Here is a 15,861-nt window from a genome sequence, read left to right as displayed (position 1 = left end):
ATCGCAAGATGGCGACTGGAATAGTTTGCGATTGAACTTTTGAAGTTTTGACTTTGAAACTTTCAGTGCTGAAGAAAAACATGCCTACATTATTATCTGTATCCGTGGCTGCTTTGAAGTTACTGTTGTGTGTACCCCTCCCCTTTAGAACAGCAACTGCTATGTAACTAGTAAAAAAATCCAATAAAAAGAGCGGGAGCGGCGAAGTGTGTCCAGAGCGCAAAAGAGACTGTAATCTGGGTACAGTCTGTCTGTTCTCCTCGTGAGCAAAAATGATTGAAATCTCTTGTCTTCCTTCCTATTAATGTTGTTTTATTAAATAGTCTAGGTTTACTGATCCTGACACAAGCCGTGGAAAATAAGTTGTGGACAGTCGGCAAGAAATGAAAACCAGCTGCAGATGGTCAGCATGTTATGAAAATGAGTCGTGGTCGGTTGAAAAGTCATGAAAACCAGTCAGGGAGGAGTGCTTGCAGTGGATGGCCATGCTGTGGACTTACTGATTGGGTCCCTGCAGAGCACGGGGTCCGAGGGTACGCTGGGGAGGCCGCATCCGGCGGCGTTGGCAGCACTGACACGGAACTGGTACATGGCGCCCTCCACCAGGCCGGTGACGTCCCAGTTGTTTCCCAGGGGCAGCGCCCGGATGGGCTGGCGGTTGACGCGGCTCCAGCGCTTGCTGGTGGTCTCCTTCTTCTCGATGAAGTAGCCGGTGATCGGTGAGCCGCCGTCGTATTTGGGCTCCTCCCAGTTCACCGTCATGGACTCCAGACACACGTCGGTCACGGTGGGCTTCTCACACTGGCCGGGAACAGCTGCACCCGGACGGCGTTAAGGAAACAAGTTATAGACATTAGGGTTTTCAATTTGCAAAAAAAGGTATAAATACGTTCCATTTTAAATCTTACCAGTGGCCCAAAGATGTATTTTTACGTTTTTAAATGTGTTTTTTACGCTAGAGCCTACAGAAGGCTTTGATTCAGCCTCAGAACTGAAGAGAAAGCTTAAAGCAACGGTAGTTATTACAAAAACGGCCAGCAGGTGGCAGCAGAGTACAAGTGAGCAACCATGGGCCATGTTGTAAAAAGGCCCACTGTTTTCAACAGGTTTGTGAAGAATGATGAAACTTAGTAGGCTAATGCTAATTTCTGCCAAATGGAAACAGATAGAAGTATACTTTTTTTGCCTGATGAAAGAAGAGACTCTAATTGTTCTTTTGGTAGGTTCCATGTTTTTCTAGCAATAGAACACAATATTCTGTGGGCCTTGCAAAATAAGTCAAAATCCATTAAAACAGCTGGGAGCAAACAGGATTGCTTCAGTCAAAATGGCTGCCAGTCAATGAGTTAAGAGGTTCATGCCTTCAAGTTAGGGTTTCAAGTCTGGCTTTGAGTTTCAAGGCAGCGTTGGTTTCTAGCCAGGGATAGGGTACCAAACAAGGGTTACAGTTTCAAGTCAAGGTTAGCTGACTTTGAAACAAAGCTTTCAAATCTTTGCTTCAAGCCGGGTTAGGGCTTCAAATGAGGATTTTATGCTTGGGTTCGGGTTTCAAACAAGCGCCGGGATAAGCAGCGTAGGGCTTTCCAAATAGGGTATGAAAACAGGTTTAGGGTCTCAGGCATGGGTTAGCTCCTTAAAATTGGCTTTACAAGCCTGGATCTCAAAAAAAGGGTTAGGTTTCTAATTTGGCTTTCAAACCGCTGTTGCAAAGTCTGGACTTGAAAGGAATTTGGGTGGGAAGTATTTAAAGCTGTGGCCAAGGTTTGAAATTCAGGGCTGAAGCCAAGACCAGGCTTTCAAATGAGTATATGAGTACGAAAATGTTATTTAAGACAGGTGTGAGGGTTTTGCCCATGGCACTCACTGAAGAGGTTCCGAGCCTTCTCCGGCTCACTGAGTAGCGGCGGCCCGACTCCAAACTTGTTCTGCGCCATGATTCTGAACTCGTACTCGTGGTTCTCCGTGAGCCGGGTCACCAGGTAGGCGCAGTCCTTGGGGTCGTTGGACACGTGCACCCACGACTTGCGGTTATCCTCGCGCTTCTCCACCACGTAGTTGGTGATCTTGGAGCCGCCGTCGTCCAGGGGCGGCTTCCAGGCCAGCCCGATCCGCTCCGCAAACACCTCGGTGAACTTGATGGGTCCCACGGGGGGGCCGGGGGGTCCTGTGGGCGTCACAGCAAGTCTCATTAAAGCACTGCTTCTAAAGGTAGAGCACGCAAAATAAATTGCAGCCAACATTTTTTTTGGGCCGTGGAAACGGCGTGAATCTGTTTTGTCGAATGTGTTATTGAGAATGAATACAATTTTTTTTGTGGCCATTGCAATTGTGAAAATGCTGAATTTGTAGTCAGCGGGAATTTTGGGCAAGTTCAAAATGCTTCTCACGGTGAATTTACTGCTTTCAATTTTAAATGGGATCAATGACATTGTGTGCCGTTGGCAACGAATGACAAACCACACTGGGGAGAAATTTGGGGAAATATTTGGAATGAAAAAAATACGATTCCCCGTGGCAACAATTTTCTGAACATTGGAATGAAGTGAAACGGATGAATTATGTGGAAGGCGACGCACGTCAAAAAAGTGGGAGGAATGAAAGTAAGAATGACTTTCAGCCTTCACACAACGAAACATTGACAAACGTGTCACATGTTTCCAAAGATCTTCTCAAGACAGATCAGATCGCAAAACTGAGTACATGGAGCCAAATGCATTGGTCATGAGGCCGCTACATGAGGGCCAGCTAACTATTTCATTAGCTGCCCAAAGATTGACAACCAAGCAAGCACAAACTACAATTTGTGTAGAAATTTCTGACTAAGAGCTGAAAGGGGGAATTTGTTGGTGAAAAACATGGAAGGTGTCGACGAAAATGTGGGATGTGCTGGTGGAATTCAAAAATGGAATCTGTTGGGGGGAAATGTGCAATTTGGTGGTGAAAAATGTCAAACTTGTTGGTGAAAAGGTGGAATTTGGTTGGCGAAAATGAAAAATGCAATTCTATTGTTGAAAAATGTATAATTTGCTGATGGAAAATGTGCAGTTTGATGAGGGAAAAACCAAATTTGCTGTGTGACAAATAACATCTCAATATTTTCAAGTCAAAATGGTTTGAATGAGTCAAGATTTTGTTTGTTTATTTTCCCCCCCGAAGTATTGCGCCCCGGACCCCAAAGGGAAGGGGGCGGGCTCGTTCCTCACCGAAGACGTAGAGCTTGACGTCCTTGGTGACGGTGCCCAGGGCGTTGCTGGCGGTCAGACTGTAGAGGGCGCTGTCGTGGCGGGTGGCCCGCTGCAGCAGCAGCGTGCACTTGTCGTGCGTCACCAACTTGCCCACGCGCTGGTCGTAGCGCACGGCCGTCTTCTGCTCGGGCGCCGCCAGGTCGGCCTTGTGCCACGACAGGCTGGGGAAAGGACAGCCGCTCACCTTGGCCGGCAGGCTGACGTCGCAGCCCTCCTCGCCCTCCAGCACCTCCCGCAGCTCGATGGCGGGCGGGCCTGAAAGGTTGCAAGACGGGGACGTCATTCCACTTTGGCTACTACGACCGCCGCTTCTGCTGCAGCTAATGCAGCTCACGACTACGACGACCGCAAATTAAATGCTAATTGAATAAGCAGCCGTAGGGGCTCGGAGGTCAATTAGTGGAATTCAAAGCAAAGACGGTGAAGGGCCATTTAGCGGTTGTGCTGCAAGCAAATTGAATAAGTTGCCAACACAAGTAAGCCCCAAGTGGAAATACTTTCAAATCCAGATTCAAACGAATGCTCTTTTCCCTCCTATAGGACTTCTCAAGCATTTGGAAAAATCTTTTTTTTTTTATTATTATTATTATTTTTTTAAGTTAAGTATATCAAGCATCTTGAGATGAAATCAGATAGAAATCAGTGATTTTACTTTCTGCAGCTCTGGAGCCACATGTGGCTCTTTAGTCCCTGTCCTGTGGCTCCCTGCGGAGCTCTAAAAAAAAAAAACGGGGGAAATTAATTGATATTTTATTACACATTTATTTTGAGTTGTTAGATAAAATATTACTTAAATGAATGATTTAGATAAAAGAATATATAATTAAATATTTTTTTTAAATGTCGAAGTCCAAATTTTTAAGTTGTCAGAAAAAGAGGGACGAAAGGTAGATGAAAAGTTTTGAAAAATGACATAAAAAAGTGACCATCATGTCCAAAAAGCAAGCGGAATAGCAAAAAAATACCATAAAATGTCTTTGGAATGGCCAAAAAAAGACAAGAAAATTGAGTAAAGAAAAAGGCAGAGAAGGAAAATGTTCAAAAAGTAACTTTAAAAATGTCCAAAACCAAAAATGACCATAAAATGTTCACAAAATTGCCAAAAATAGCAGAAAGTTGATAGCAAAAAAGACGTCCCAAAATAGCCATAAAATATCAAAAAGGAAGAGGAGAGGCAGAAAATGAACATATGACCACAACATGGCTAAAAAAAATGTGAAATTTGAAAAATCTCAAAATGTATGAAAAACAGTATCTGAAAAATTGGAAGAAAAAAAGGCAAAAGTAAAGTTAAAAGCAAATGAATATCGGATACTGCTGTGATATTTTTGTGTTGTGTTGCAGCTCTAGTTTATTAGACTAAGACTAATACACCTCTTCACAAACTTCAAACGTATTTTGGACAATAATTTCTCCATGTATAATCTCCCGGGACCACCCCTTCTTTCTTTTGCAAAAAAAAAAAAAGAGTGTTAGTCACGGGACTTGACAGTATTTCTCTTCATAGTACTTCTGATTCCTACTAGTATTCTGACCGATGATGGACAGATGGATTTTCAGTTGGTCTGTCTTTAGAAAAGTAAAGTTGAGGCCGGTCCGACTCACAGGTCTGGTCCTTGATGATGAGCGGTCCCACGGTGGCCGAGGGTCGACTGGGTCCGGCCGCGTTCACGGCTTTCGCTCGGAACTCGTACTCTCCTCCCTGGGAAAAAACAAGCAAACCAAAAAAAACTGAGCACGGTCACGCCACCTTTGTCGCAGGCAGGGTCAACATTTGTGGAAGCATCAATTGCCCAAAACCAAGAGGACTCAGGGACCGACCTCCTTCAGGTCCTCCACCACGAAGCTGAGCTCCTCCACATCTCGCTTGTTGCACTGCTTCCACGTTTCCTTCTCCTTGCCGCTGGTGTCCCAGCTCAAGCGCTCCACCACATAATGCTTGACGGGAGAGCCGCCATCGTTTTTGGGAGGCTCCCAACTCAGGGTCACCGTGTTCTTGGTCACCAGGTTGACCTTCAGCTTGGTAGGCGGGTCTGGTGGGTCTGCGGGTGTGGCCGGAGCTCAGGATTAAACGCTCATTTTAGAGTGGCCAATTTGAACGTCTCTTTATTAGCGGCCAGATTATTTGCACAATTTTGTTCACATGGCTCACTAGGCATGGGCTTTGATGGTTTACTGTGGTTTTAAATAGTCAAGGTTTCAATAAACGCTGTCACCGGTAATGAGCTCTTCCTTTCCTCCGGCAGGAGGCCCCTGGGACAACCCATGACATACTGGAGAGATGTCTGTCTCTCAGTTGTCCTGGGACGGCCTTGGGATCCTGCCGGAGGAGCTGGACAAAGTGGCTGGGGAGAGGGAAGTCTGGCTTTCCTGCTAAAGCTTCTGCCCCCGCGAGCCGACTCCGGATAAGCGGCAGATAATGGACGGATGTTTCTTCTTCGTCAAAGTACTTAAGTGACCCCAACTAGCAGAGACAAATTTGTTGGGTTCTTGAATATGCTGTGCTAAGAATGAGCATTGTGATTGTAATTGTGTTTGGGACTGAAAACAAGCGTGTACTCACAGATGGGGTCCCTGGCCTGGGCGGGATCAGCGGTGACTGTAAAGGGACCGAAACCCAGACGGTTTTCAGCTCGCACTCTGAACAGGTAGTCCTGTCCCTCCAGGAGGCCCGGGACCACGAAGGCTTGGCTGGCACAGGCCGCGTTCACCTGAGGGACAATCAAAAGCGCCATCGGCGGTCATGTCTTCATCTTCGCTTTTCAGTCTGTCTGTCCGTCCGTCCTTCACGAACTGTACCTTTGTCCAGGCCTTGTCTGTGACACATTTCTTCTCAATGAAGTAGCTTTTGATTCTCTCTCCACCGTCATTGTCAGGCAGCTTCCAGATCAGCCTCATGGTTGACCTGGTGATGTCCGTCACCTTCAGATCTTTAGGAGGTCCAGGAACATCTGCAACCAGGAAGGAAAGGGTCAGCAACACACACACACACACGCACGCACGCACGCAAACAAAAACAAAAAAACGCGGCCCTGAAAACCAGTCCAGTTGAAAGAAGCAAGACGCACCGAGGACATTGACCCTGACGTTGACATGTTTCTGTCCAGACTTGTTCTTGGCCGTGATGGTGTAGCGTCCAGAGTGGGTCCTCAAACTCACGGGGATGGTCACAACGGACGTGGTGTCCGTGGACTCAACCTGAGGAGACGCAAAAGCGTGTTGAGCTCAGGAGTTAACACCTTTTCTCGTGTCCCTTCAGGACGCCAGAACAAGTCACCTCAGAGTCCATAGGAAGTGTGTGCAGCTTGTTCTTCTTGTGAGATTTGGCTTTGCCGTCAAAGTCCCACGTCACCTTTGGTACCGGACGACCCTTGATGGTGGCAGGGATCCTGATTGGATCCCCGGCGCGGATGTCCAGCAGGTCATCTACCAGGACGTCAATGGTGATGGACGGCGGGACTGAAACATCAGCGGGAGCATCAGTGACACGCACGCACGACCGGCGTGGCTTCATTCCCATGCGCTGTCGCCCAAAACAAACACTTACGCTGGACTTCTTCGATCAAGACCTCGCTGGTGCGGGGGCTGGGGTCGGATTCGCCGATGTCGTTGACAGCGATGATTCTGAAGCGGTAGCGCTTGAGCTCACGGAGGCTGGGCACGGTGAACTCGGTGGTGGGCTGCAGCTCTTCGTTCACCCTCACCCAATCAGATTTGCCCTCGTCCTGGATTTGGACGATGTAGCCCTTGATGGGGCTTCCGCCGTCCTTCTCCGGCGGCTTCCAGGTCAGAGTGACATTGTGCTTGGTCTTGTCGGCCACCACGGGAGCGGCGGGCATGCTGGGAGGAGCTGGGGGAGGTGGGAGGGTAGAAAGACACTTTTGTTTTGCTCAAAAGGAATCATTGCGCCAACTACAGAAATTAAAGACCGGAATCTTGTGAAAATTCAAGTGGCAACTGGACTCTTCTTGGCTGGTGAAGACTTTTCAAATTCATGTGAGTGAAAATTCCGATAAAACTCCCGTTTTGTTTTTTATGCCATCACATCATCGTCAGCTGACAACAGTGTCCTGACCATTAACAAGCTATTTTGCCAGCTGGCAGGTGAACCACCATTCAATTCTCATGGACTATACAGCCCTGCCAGAGATCTATCTAGGGCAGAGGTGGGCATCGAGGGCCAGAGTCCTGCAGGTTTTGCAGGTTGCCTTTCTCCAACACAGCTGATATATGATCAGCTCATCAGCAAGCTCTGCATAAGCCTGATAATGAGCCTGTTGATTGGAATCAGCTTGCGTTGGAAGTGAGAAACCTCCAAAACCTGCAGGACTACGGCCCTCGAGGACCGAGATTGCCCACCTCTGATCTAGGGGAACTCCTCCACACCTAAAATAGTCAACTGAAGGAGCCTTTTGGACTAAAGTCAAGCAGCTTCAACAACTATGAAAAGTCCAGTTGAATCAATTCAACTTTTGCGGATTGCCTTGACTTGGATGACTGACAATTTACACCAACAACCGCAAATCCTGTCATGTTTTGATCTCAGTCTCTTTCCGGTGAGAACTTCTAGTCCAAAACTAAAACAAGCCTTTTGAATTAAAGGTGAAGCTTTTTCAAGGACAAAAAGGAGTCCATGGCTGTGAATTTACACCGACAACGTAGTGTATTGTTCAACGGACTCACTCAGGGGGTCGACGGCAAAAGCCGGGTCAGATGGTGCGCTGAACGGTCCCGTTCCGGCTGAATTGAAGGCAGCGACTCGGAATTCGTACTCACTTCCTTCAAACAGGCGAGTCACCTGCCAGACGCAGAATGTTAGCATACAGTTTTCCACTCAACTAGCATTCAAGGAGGACTCGGCCTACCTGGTACTCCCAGCCTTTCAAGCCCCTCTTGGTGACCGGCATCTTGTTGACTTTGGCCCAGTAGGAGGAGCCTCTTTCTTTCTTCTCCAGCCAGTAGCCAATGATCATGGAGCCACCGTTGTCCCTCGGAGGCTCCCAGGTAAGGGTCATAGAGTTCTTGGAATACTCTGTGATGGCGGGTTTCTCGGGCGGGCCGGGTAGCCCCAAGGGGTCTGTGATCTGAACTTCCTCCGTTGCACAAGGGTCAGACTTGCCGTAGCGGTTCTCGGCTCTGACGCGGAACAGGTAGGATTTGTTGGTTTCCAAGTTCCACACCTGCAGCAGAGGGAGGACTACTTCATCACAACGTGTCCTCATGATTACTACCGTGACCAGAGGCACAAACAGGCCACGTGTTATGATTGAATTGATTTCCTTGTATGTCCTACTTTTGAAAACTGATGTGTACTTGTGACTCATTTTGTCAGAATAGGCTTGTTACGTTTTTCATGTTCCGTGGAAGACGACATGGTGTACGTACAAAAAAAAAGACGGAACTAGAGAGAGGCTTAGCAAATGGTGGTTGAGATTTTGGCGCATGGACAGCACGGACATGCAGGAACAGAACACTTCCCATTTCAAGATTAGTTTGATGATTGTTTGCCCCCCACACCCCACCCCCACTGACCATGTGAAAGCGACCTACCCCATATTTCTTGTCAATGACGCTGTTGGTGAGCTCCACCCACTGCGGTTCGGCTTCCCGCCCCTCTTCCTCCGCTTCGTCTGTGACGACTTCTTTCTTCTCAACAATATAGTTGGTCAGCTTGCTGCCGCCATCGTCCAGGGGCGCGTCCCAATTCAGTTGGCAGTACTCCGCCTTGATGTTGGACACCGCCACGTTTCTGGGAGGAAGCGGCCGGTCTGGGTGGAGAGAGGAGGTTGACATGTTTTTTTTTTAGCTAGATTTTTAACTGGAATGTTTATACAGGAAATCTCAAACACAGCTGAATGGAATGATGAGGATTGTTATCAGGTTTTTGCAGAGCTTGCTGACGAATCAGGTGTATTTGAGGAGGGAAACCTTGAAAACATGCAAGACACGTATCCATTATAATCTAAGCAGTTCTTGTTTGTTTTAGGTCCGAAGGCTATTGTTAAAGAAAGAAAGTTCGCTCTCTTGGGGTCCAATTGTTCCCAATTTGATAGAATGTGTCCTTTTTTGGTTCTTGTTTGGCAGCTCAATTTTTCCATCCTAAAATGGCTCGTGCCGTGACAAATCACCAAGTGGGTTTAGATTTTGAGTGAAATGAAACTTCTGCAAAACATATTTCAAAAATGGCATGTTTGTTGCGGTGTTTGATGTTATGTTACTGTTTGTGACAGCTTCGGCTGATTGAAAGCGCTATACAAATAAAGACGACTTGACTTGACCATGAACATTGTACCATCGAAGAGCGAGAGAGCATTTTCAACAACATTTTTTTGGTTTTGTTTAGCAGAAATAAGGACGCCAAGTATCCAGACAATCGGACTTTCAAGAAATATCCATTGAAAGTCTGTGTATAATACCCCGATTGCAGATTTGGAATCCTTGTGGAATTGCCTTTTCAACAAACTCTGTTGTGTGAAGATTGCACCAATAGTTCCTGAGATATAAGAGTTCAAGGGAAGGAGGCCACACCCCTTTTTGCCCAAAATGTCCAATTTCAGCAGGCCATAGCTCCCAAGTTATGCCATGCTCTCGTTGACCTCAAATTTGAAATTTAGTGAAGTTTCATCACTGTCAACAAGTCCACGTTTCAGTCCTCGCCCCCAAGAGTAGTTGAAGTAGTAGTTACTTCTCTTGGTGGAGGTTTGGTCTTACATGAGAGGACCTTCTGTCTTTTTGCTTTCATATTGTTTGGCTCACCTAGCACCATGACGCAAGTGGTGTGCTTGGCTGAGCCCATGTTGTTGGAGGCCAATATGGTGTAGCTGCCCCGGTCCTTCCGGTCGGCCGCAGGGATGGACAAAGTGGACTTGCAGTTCATACGTCCGGTCACTGTTGTCTCCATCAGCAGATTGTCCGTGGGCTTGTTCAGCACCACGTCGTCTTTGGACCACTCCACTTTGGGGATGGGCAGGCCCAGGATGTCGGCGGGCAGCTCCACGGGCTCGCCCTTTCTCACGGTGATGCTGTCGCCCTTGAATATCTTCAGCATGTGGATCTCAGGGGCCACTGGCGGGGACAAGAACAACACGTGTCAATGTCATCGCTGGTTCTCCGGTGGCGCAGTTAGTAAACAAACCCTTCCGCCTCAAACCAGAGGAAAGGGTTTGAAGTCTTTGCTACCGCTGCAGTTTGAATTTGTGAAGTGCCCGTCGAGAAGAAAAACTTAGCTGAGAAAATTGCTTGGAATGGAGACGGACTGCCGGACTGAATTGACATTTCAACTGGTAAGTTGGTTTCAAGAAAGACGCGGTTCACTCCATCATTGAGAGACTGGCTAATTCATGAGCAGCCTTGCAATCCTCTCTGTTCAAGCCACTTACAACATCCAGTGGGGGACTGGCTATCCTGAATTGTGTTGCCGGATGCCCCCCACCCCCATCCCACTTGATAAATATGAATTATTAATCGTCAAATGTCACCAGCCGCTCTGCACACTCCCTTCCTCGAGCAACAAACGACAAATAGTAATCTCTGGTTGTCAGACGCCATCTACCCACCCCCATTCCCTCATTCCACCCCACCTTAACAAATAGGACCAATATTTTTGTTCCCCGTCCGCCCCTGACAACATCCACTCCAGTAACCCTCTTCACCCCCACCACTCTCATAAAAAAAAGAAATACTGTAAAATTCCGTCAATATCAAATTTCACGCTTCAAACAAGCGCCTATTATTCAGAGTTCAAAATGTTTTTGTTATATGGAAAAACACTATTTTGTGTTGTTCAGTAGTTCATTGAATTCATTAATGCAACATGCACGAGTTTATTTGAATTGTTTTACTTTTACATAGTGGGAGAGAAAAACACGATCCATGCAGTGTTATCCTTGCTTTAGATGTCAAAAGGGTTTTGTGGCGTCTATTGTTTTTGTTTGTCTGCAGTACAGTAGATATCTTTCGGAGTACTTGGGGTTTCCGAGCCCTGGTCTAGCAAGGCAAAGGGGTGCGACGCGACGCTTGCCGTACCTTCATCGTCCTGGATGACCACGGTCATTGCGAAGGATGGGTCACTTTCTCCAATCAGGTTTGCGCATTTGATCCTGAACTCGTACATCCAGTCCTCGTCCAGGCCCTCCACCGTCATGGTCAAGTTGGGGCAGATCTCGGTGTTGCAGGGCTCAAAGGCCTGCTTGTCTTGCCGCTTCTTCTCCACAAAGTAGCCGATGACGGGACTGCCACCGTCGTTCCGAGGCGGCTTCCAGGCTAACGTGATGGAGTTCTTTGTGCGCTCCGTGTATTGGAACTTCTCGGGGGTCGACGGCGGTCCTGCACAACCCGTGACGAGAGAAAGAGTTTTATCGATGGGAACGGTGGACAAGATTCAATCAGTACGGAGGCCTCTTGGGACTTGCCTTGTGGGTCCACAGCTATGATGGGTCCCAGCTCGACGGGCGGGCCCATGCCATACTTGTTCTTGGCAATGACACGGAACATATACTCTTGTCCCTCCATGATGCCGACGCACTCGCATTTGGAGGAGGTGGTTTCAACGGGCTGCCTCCACGTGTGCATTTTGCCGTCTTTGCGCTCCACGATGAAGCCGGTTAGGTCACTTCCGCCATCATCAACGGGGTCATCCCAGTTCAAGAAGATCATCTTCCTGGTCACCACCACTGGCTTCAGGTCAGTGACTGGCCCAGGAACATCTGCAAACAAAACAGGGTTGTCATTTATCTACATTTGGAAACCATCAAGTCCCCTTTCTACACGTCTATCCACTCACCCATGACCTCCACCCGGGTGAAGGCCGACCTGGTGCCGCTGGGGTTACATGCAGAGATCAAATATTTGCCGCAGTCCTTCCTCTGGACCTGTTTGATTAACACGATGCTGTTGTTGCCTTCGCTGAGGATCTCTACGCGGTCTTTTTCGGGTTTTGCATCGTCCACGGTCCAAGTGATAGTTGGGTAGGGTTTCCCGGTGACCAGCGCCGGAACACGAAGCGTCTCCCCAGCTCTAATGACCACGCCCATCTTGACCAAAACATCCAGCTCGATAACAGGCATTTCTGCAGAAGGAAGCCAGCCACCGATTGTAAGACTCAAATGCTGGTTCCTATTTGACGCTGCTTATACATTTTCCCGTTAGCGGTTTCTGGTTGACCTGCGGGATTCCTGACGAACACCGACTCGGTGAAACCCGGATTTCCCTCTCCCGCAGCGTTGCAGGCAATGACTCTCACAAGGTACTTGGCTCCCTCACGGACTCCATATACCGTAAATGCCCGAGTCTTCCATGGACGTTCTGTAGACCTGGACCAGTCTTTGGTACCGGCAATAGTCTGGGGAAGACCAGAGAAGATTAGTGTGAGATTTACACGTTGATCTTCTTAAATGAAGGGGACTCGTTGGGCACCTTATCCACATGGTATCCCAGGATCTCGCCTCCTCCATTGTCGGCAGGTGCGTCCCACTCAACGTCAATAGAATGGTCTGTGGTTGCCACCACTCGGGGCACTGGTGGTCCAGGAGGCACTGTCAAAACAAAAATGAATCATGAAAAGTTCCTCGAGAACCTCCGCTGGTCCTTACGTCTTTCAACTATGACGAGTTTTATCCAATGAACTATTTAATTTTTTCCAGAACGATGGCCGTAGTGACGTTTTCTGCCAGATGCAGAAGGTCTGTCCTCTCCGAAATGATCCCTAGTCCTACCCTGCCTTAGCTGCACCCACGTTAGGAGCACAGCATAACTGAAACATTGTGTTGCTGTCTTGCTATGTGTCAATCTACGGTCTTTACTGGTTTTAACTGCTAAGAAGGCCAAGTAGAAGCTAAGAGAAAGTTCACAACCACTCGACGGCCTACCTCAAGTCACCGATCAAATGATGTCCCAATGGGGCCTCATCTAACAATTGTGTTCAGAGCCGGAAAATGTACGTACGAATGGGGGCTTGCGCTGTGTTGGGATCTGAAGGAACGCTGAATTTTCCGGGGCCCGCCTGATTTTCGGCCGCCACTCTGAAGATGTAAGTTAAGCCCTCAACGAGTCCTTCCACATTCAGCTGGGTGGCGGGGACCATGTTCCTGCAGAACACATTCGGGATGAAGTCAGAACGGCAAACGCGGAACGACGTCAGCGCTGGTTTTGACGATCCTCCACCTGTTGACCCGAGCCCAGTGGGAACTGTTGATCTCACGACGCTCTACCCAGTATCCCAGGATGGGGCTGCCATTGTCGTTTGGCTCCTTCCAGATGACCAGCATGCTGTGGGCTGTAATGTCGTCGATCTCCGGCTTGTCAGGAGCCTCGGGAGGTTCTGAAAAAGACGGCGAGAGGACACAGTTCATCTTACAGTAGCTGAGCGTGCGAAGCGGGACCATTCGTAAAGAGATTGTACATACCGAAGGGGTTCTTGGCAACAAGAGGTTTGGAGATGCAGGGCGGACCAGCTCCATACTTGTTCTCAGCGACGACTCTGAAGATGTACTCCTTCTTCTCAATGAGTTTGGGCACCAGATAGCGACACCCTCGAAGTGTGGAGGTGACACAGCTGTATCCGAGCTCGATCTTGGAATTATCCTTCTTCTCCAGCGTGTAGTTGAGGACTTCGCTCCCGCCGTCATCTTTCGGGGGATCCCATTTGCAGATAACAGAGTTCTTCCTCACCTCTTCGAAGCAGAAGTTGATTGGAGGTCCAGGGGTATCTGACGACAGGGAAAAAAGCTTCAGGAGCTGAAGCTCTGCAGTCCTCCAACAGAGGAGGACAAACCGGATCGCTACTCTAGACATAAGAGAAAGAGCAGAGTTCTCACCAAGCACGTTGACCTCGCAGGTGGCTGAAGCCACGCCATGGTCGTTCTCCACCTTCACCATGTAGACGCCGTGGTCAACACGCAGTGAGTCCCTGATAACTGCCGTGGACTCGCCCCTCTTGCTGTTGTTGATGGTCAGCCGCTCGCCAATAGTTGGGTAGTCCGTCTCCTCCACTTCCTGCTCTGCCACCTCCTCCTTCTTCTCCTCCACATCCTTCACTTTTCCCTCTTCCTTCTCTAACTCACTCTCTTCTTTCTTCTCCACCTTCTTTTTCAGCGGTCTCTCCGGCCTCCTGCGCAGCGCCTCGGGCCGGATCACCAGGTTGTTCCAGTACCAGGTGATCTCAGGGTACGGTGAGCCGGAGATATTGGCCTCCAGGCGGATCTCGCTGCCTCGCTTCACGTTCAGGCCAGACTGAAGGCTGCCACTCAGGAAGACCTTGGGAGCATCTGACGACCAACGCGGACAGACAAATCAGTGATGAGGCGACGACAGCGTTCAAGTCATAAGCACGAGATCCCAACAATGTCCTCACCAACTGCATCCATGGCCTTGACAAACAGGGTGCTGCGAGACGGCTCGCTGACACCAGCTGAATTTTCAGCCCGAACTCTGAAGGCGTAGCTCTTGGCCTCCTCTAGCCCTCTGACGGTGTAGGAGAGCACCGGGACCAGGAAGTCGTTGCACCTCTCCCACTTGTCCTCACCCTTCAGCTGCCGCTCGAGGATGAAGCCCATGATCTTGGCACCGCCATCATACATGGGAGGCTTCCAGGTTAGTGTGATGGTGCCTGATGTGGGGTTGTGGGTCTCCACATCCACCGGAGGGTCGGGAGGATCTGACACAAGATGAGATGCCTTTCAGTTGCAACAAGACCCGGAGGGATGGCGCGTTTAGGCCAAACTTACGTTTCTGGTCCTCGGCAATGACAGGTTTGCGAAGCTCAATGAACTCCCCTCCTCCAATCTTGTTTACGGCCTGGACTCTGAAATAGTACTCTCCGTTGGGGATTAGGTCTTTGACGTTCCAGGTCACTTTGTTCTCTCCAGACATCATGTTGACATAGGTCCTCCTGCCAGCCTCACGCCGCTGTAGGAAAATCAAACAGCAAGTTTAAGCAAACATCAGCAGTTTCCGGAACGGCTCTTCCGCCGGCACCCCAAAAGATGAAGACAAAAATGGCTTGATCAGGAGCCGTAGTACTGACTGACCTGCAGGACGTAATGAACAATCGGGGTTCCCCCATCGTAGTCGGGTGGATCCCAGGAGACCTTGCAGGAGCTCTTGGTGATCTCGGAGGCTGAAATTTCCTTGCACGGGCCTGGGAGACCTGGAGATGCAGTTTGAAGATGAGTAAGAAAAGTGCCAGTGGCAGTGCTGTTGATCGGCTGCTTGCTTACCGATGACTTTGACGTTGATGGTAGCGCTGGCGGCTCCCAGTCTATTCTCCAGAGTCACTTTGTACTGGCCAGCATCAGAGTGAAGACTACTGTCCACTTCCAGGTGGCAGCAAGTATACTCTTTCCTGGTGAGTACAAACCATCTGGTCAGCCACGAGTCACATGAACGGACCTAAAATTAGCACCAACCTGAAAGCCAGACGATCGTCGGCCTTCAGCTCCTTGCCGCCTTTGTGCCAAGTGATCATGGGCGAGGGAACGGCCCTGAAGGGGACCGGGATGTGCAGCTTCTCTGTCTCCACGACGACCAGGTCCAGAGTCTGGAATTCCAGCGTGGGGTTGCCTGTAAACAATGTGAAAAAAATAATAAATAAAACAAGCAGCACCGCACGCTACAAGCT

The 15,861-nt window shown here is 48.9% G+C and overlaps 1 protein-coding gene across 2 annotated transcripts in view; it reads right to left on the bottom strand.

The window, feature by feature from the left end:
* The window catches only part of ttn.2 (titin, tandem duplicate 2), a 206,585-nt gene that overhangs the window by 75,917 nt on the left and 114,807 nt on the right, over positions 1 to 15,861 (bottom strand). For both annotated transcript variants that reach the window (XM_077579402.1, XM_077579403.1), the window contains 28 exons: positions 15,650 to 15,803; positions 15,461 to 15,585; positions 15,272 to 15,390; positions 14,969 to 15,149; positions 14,596 to 14,898; positions 14,060 to 14,509; positions 13,649 to 13,951; positions 13,407 to 13,563; positions 13,188 to 13,330; positions 12,660 to 12,778; positions 12,408 to 12,585; positions 12,028 to 12,312; positions 11,657 to 11,950; positions 11,271 to 11,570; positions 10,002 to 10,310; positions 8,796 to 9,013; positions 8,111 to 8,425; positions 7,929 to 8,043; positions 6,793 to 7,095; positions 6,523 to 6,704; positions 6,314 to 6,443; positions 6,045 to 6,196; positions 5,809 to 5,956; positions 5,067 to 5,287; positions 4,851 to 4,947; positions 3,204 to 3,500; positions 1,865 to 2,164; positions 501 to 815 (listed from right to left, as the gene is read on the bottom strand). In XM_077579402.1, the coding sequence (XP_077435528.1) occupies positions 501 to 815; positions 1,865 to 2,164; positions 3,204 to 3,500; positions 4,851 to 4,947; positions 5,067 to 5,287; positions 5,809 to 5,956; positions 6,045 to 6,196; positions 6,314 to 6,443; positions 6,523 to 6,704; positions 6,793 to 7,095; positions 7,929 to 8,043; positions 8,111 to 8,425; positions 8,796 to 9,013; positions 10,002 to 10,310; positions 11,271 to 11,570; positions 11,657 to 11,950; positions 12,028 to 12,312; positions 12,408 to 12,585; positions 12,660 to 12,778; positions 13,188 to 13,330; positions 13,407 to 13,563; positions 13,649 to 13,951; positions 14,060 to 14,509; positions 14,596 to 14,898; positions 14,969 to 15,149; positions 15,272 to 15,390; positions 15,461 to 15,585; positions 15,650 to 15,803 (6,213 nt within the window). The remainder of the gene's footprint in view (positions 1 to 500; positions 816 to 1,864; positions 2,165 to 3,203; positions 3,501 to 4,850; positions 4,948 to 5,066; positions 5,288 to 5,808; positions 5,957 to 6,044; positions 6,197 to 6,313; positions 6,444 to 6,522; positions 6,705 to 6,792; positions 7,096 to 7,928; positions 8,044 to 8,110; positions 8,426 to 8,795; positions 9,014 to 10,001; positions 10,311 to 11,270; positions 11,571 to 11,656; positions 11,951 to 12,027; positions 12,313 to 12,407; positions 12,586 to 12,659; positions 12,779 to 13,187; positions 13,331 to 13,406; positions 13,564 to 13,648; positions 13,952 to 14,059; positions 14,510 to 14,595; positions 14,899 to 14,968; positions 15,150 to 15,271; positions 15,391 to 15,460; positions 15,586 to 15,649; positions 15,804 to 15,861) is intronic.

This window comes from Vanacampus margaritifer, chromosome 11 (genome assembly GCF_051991255.1).
Source record: "Vanacampus margaritifer isolate UIUO_Vmar chromosome 11, RoL_Vmar_1.0, whole genome shotgun sequence".
NCBI classification, from domain to species: domain Eukaryota; kingdom Metazoa; phylum Chordata; class Actinopteri; order Syngnathiformes; family Syngnathidae; genus Vanacampus; species Vanacampus margaritifer.
The sequence above is the reverse complement of the archived record's forward strand: the minus strand, read 5'-3'. Positions and strand labels throughout refer to the sequence as shown.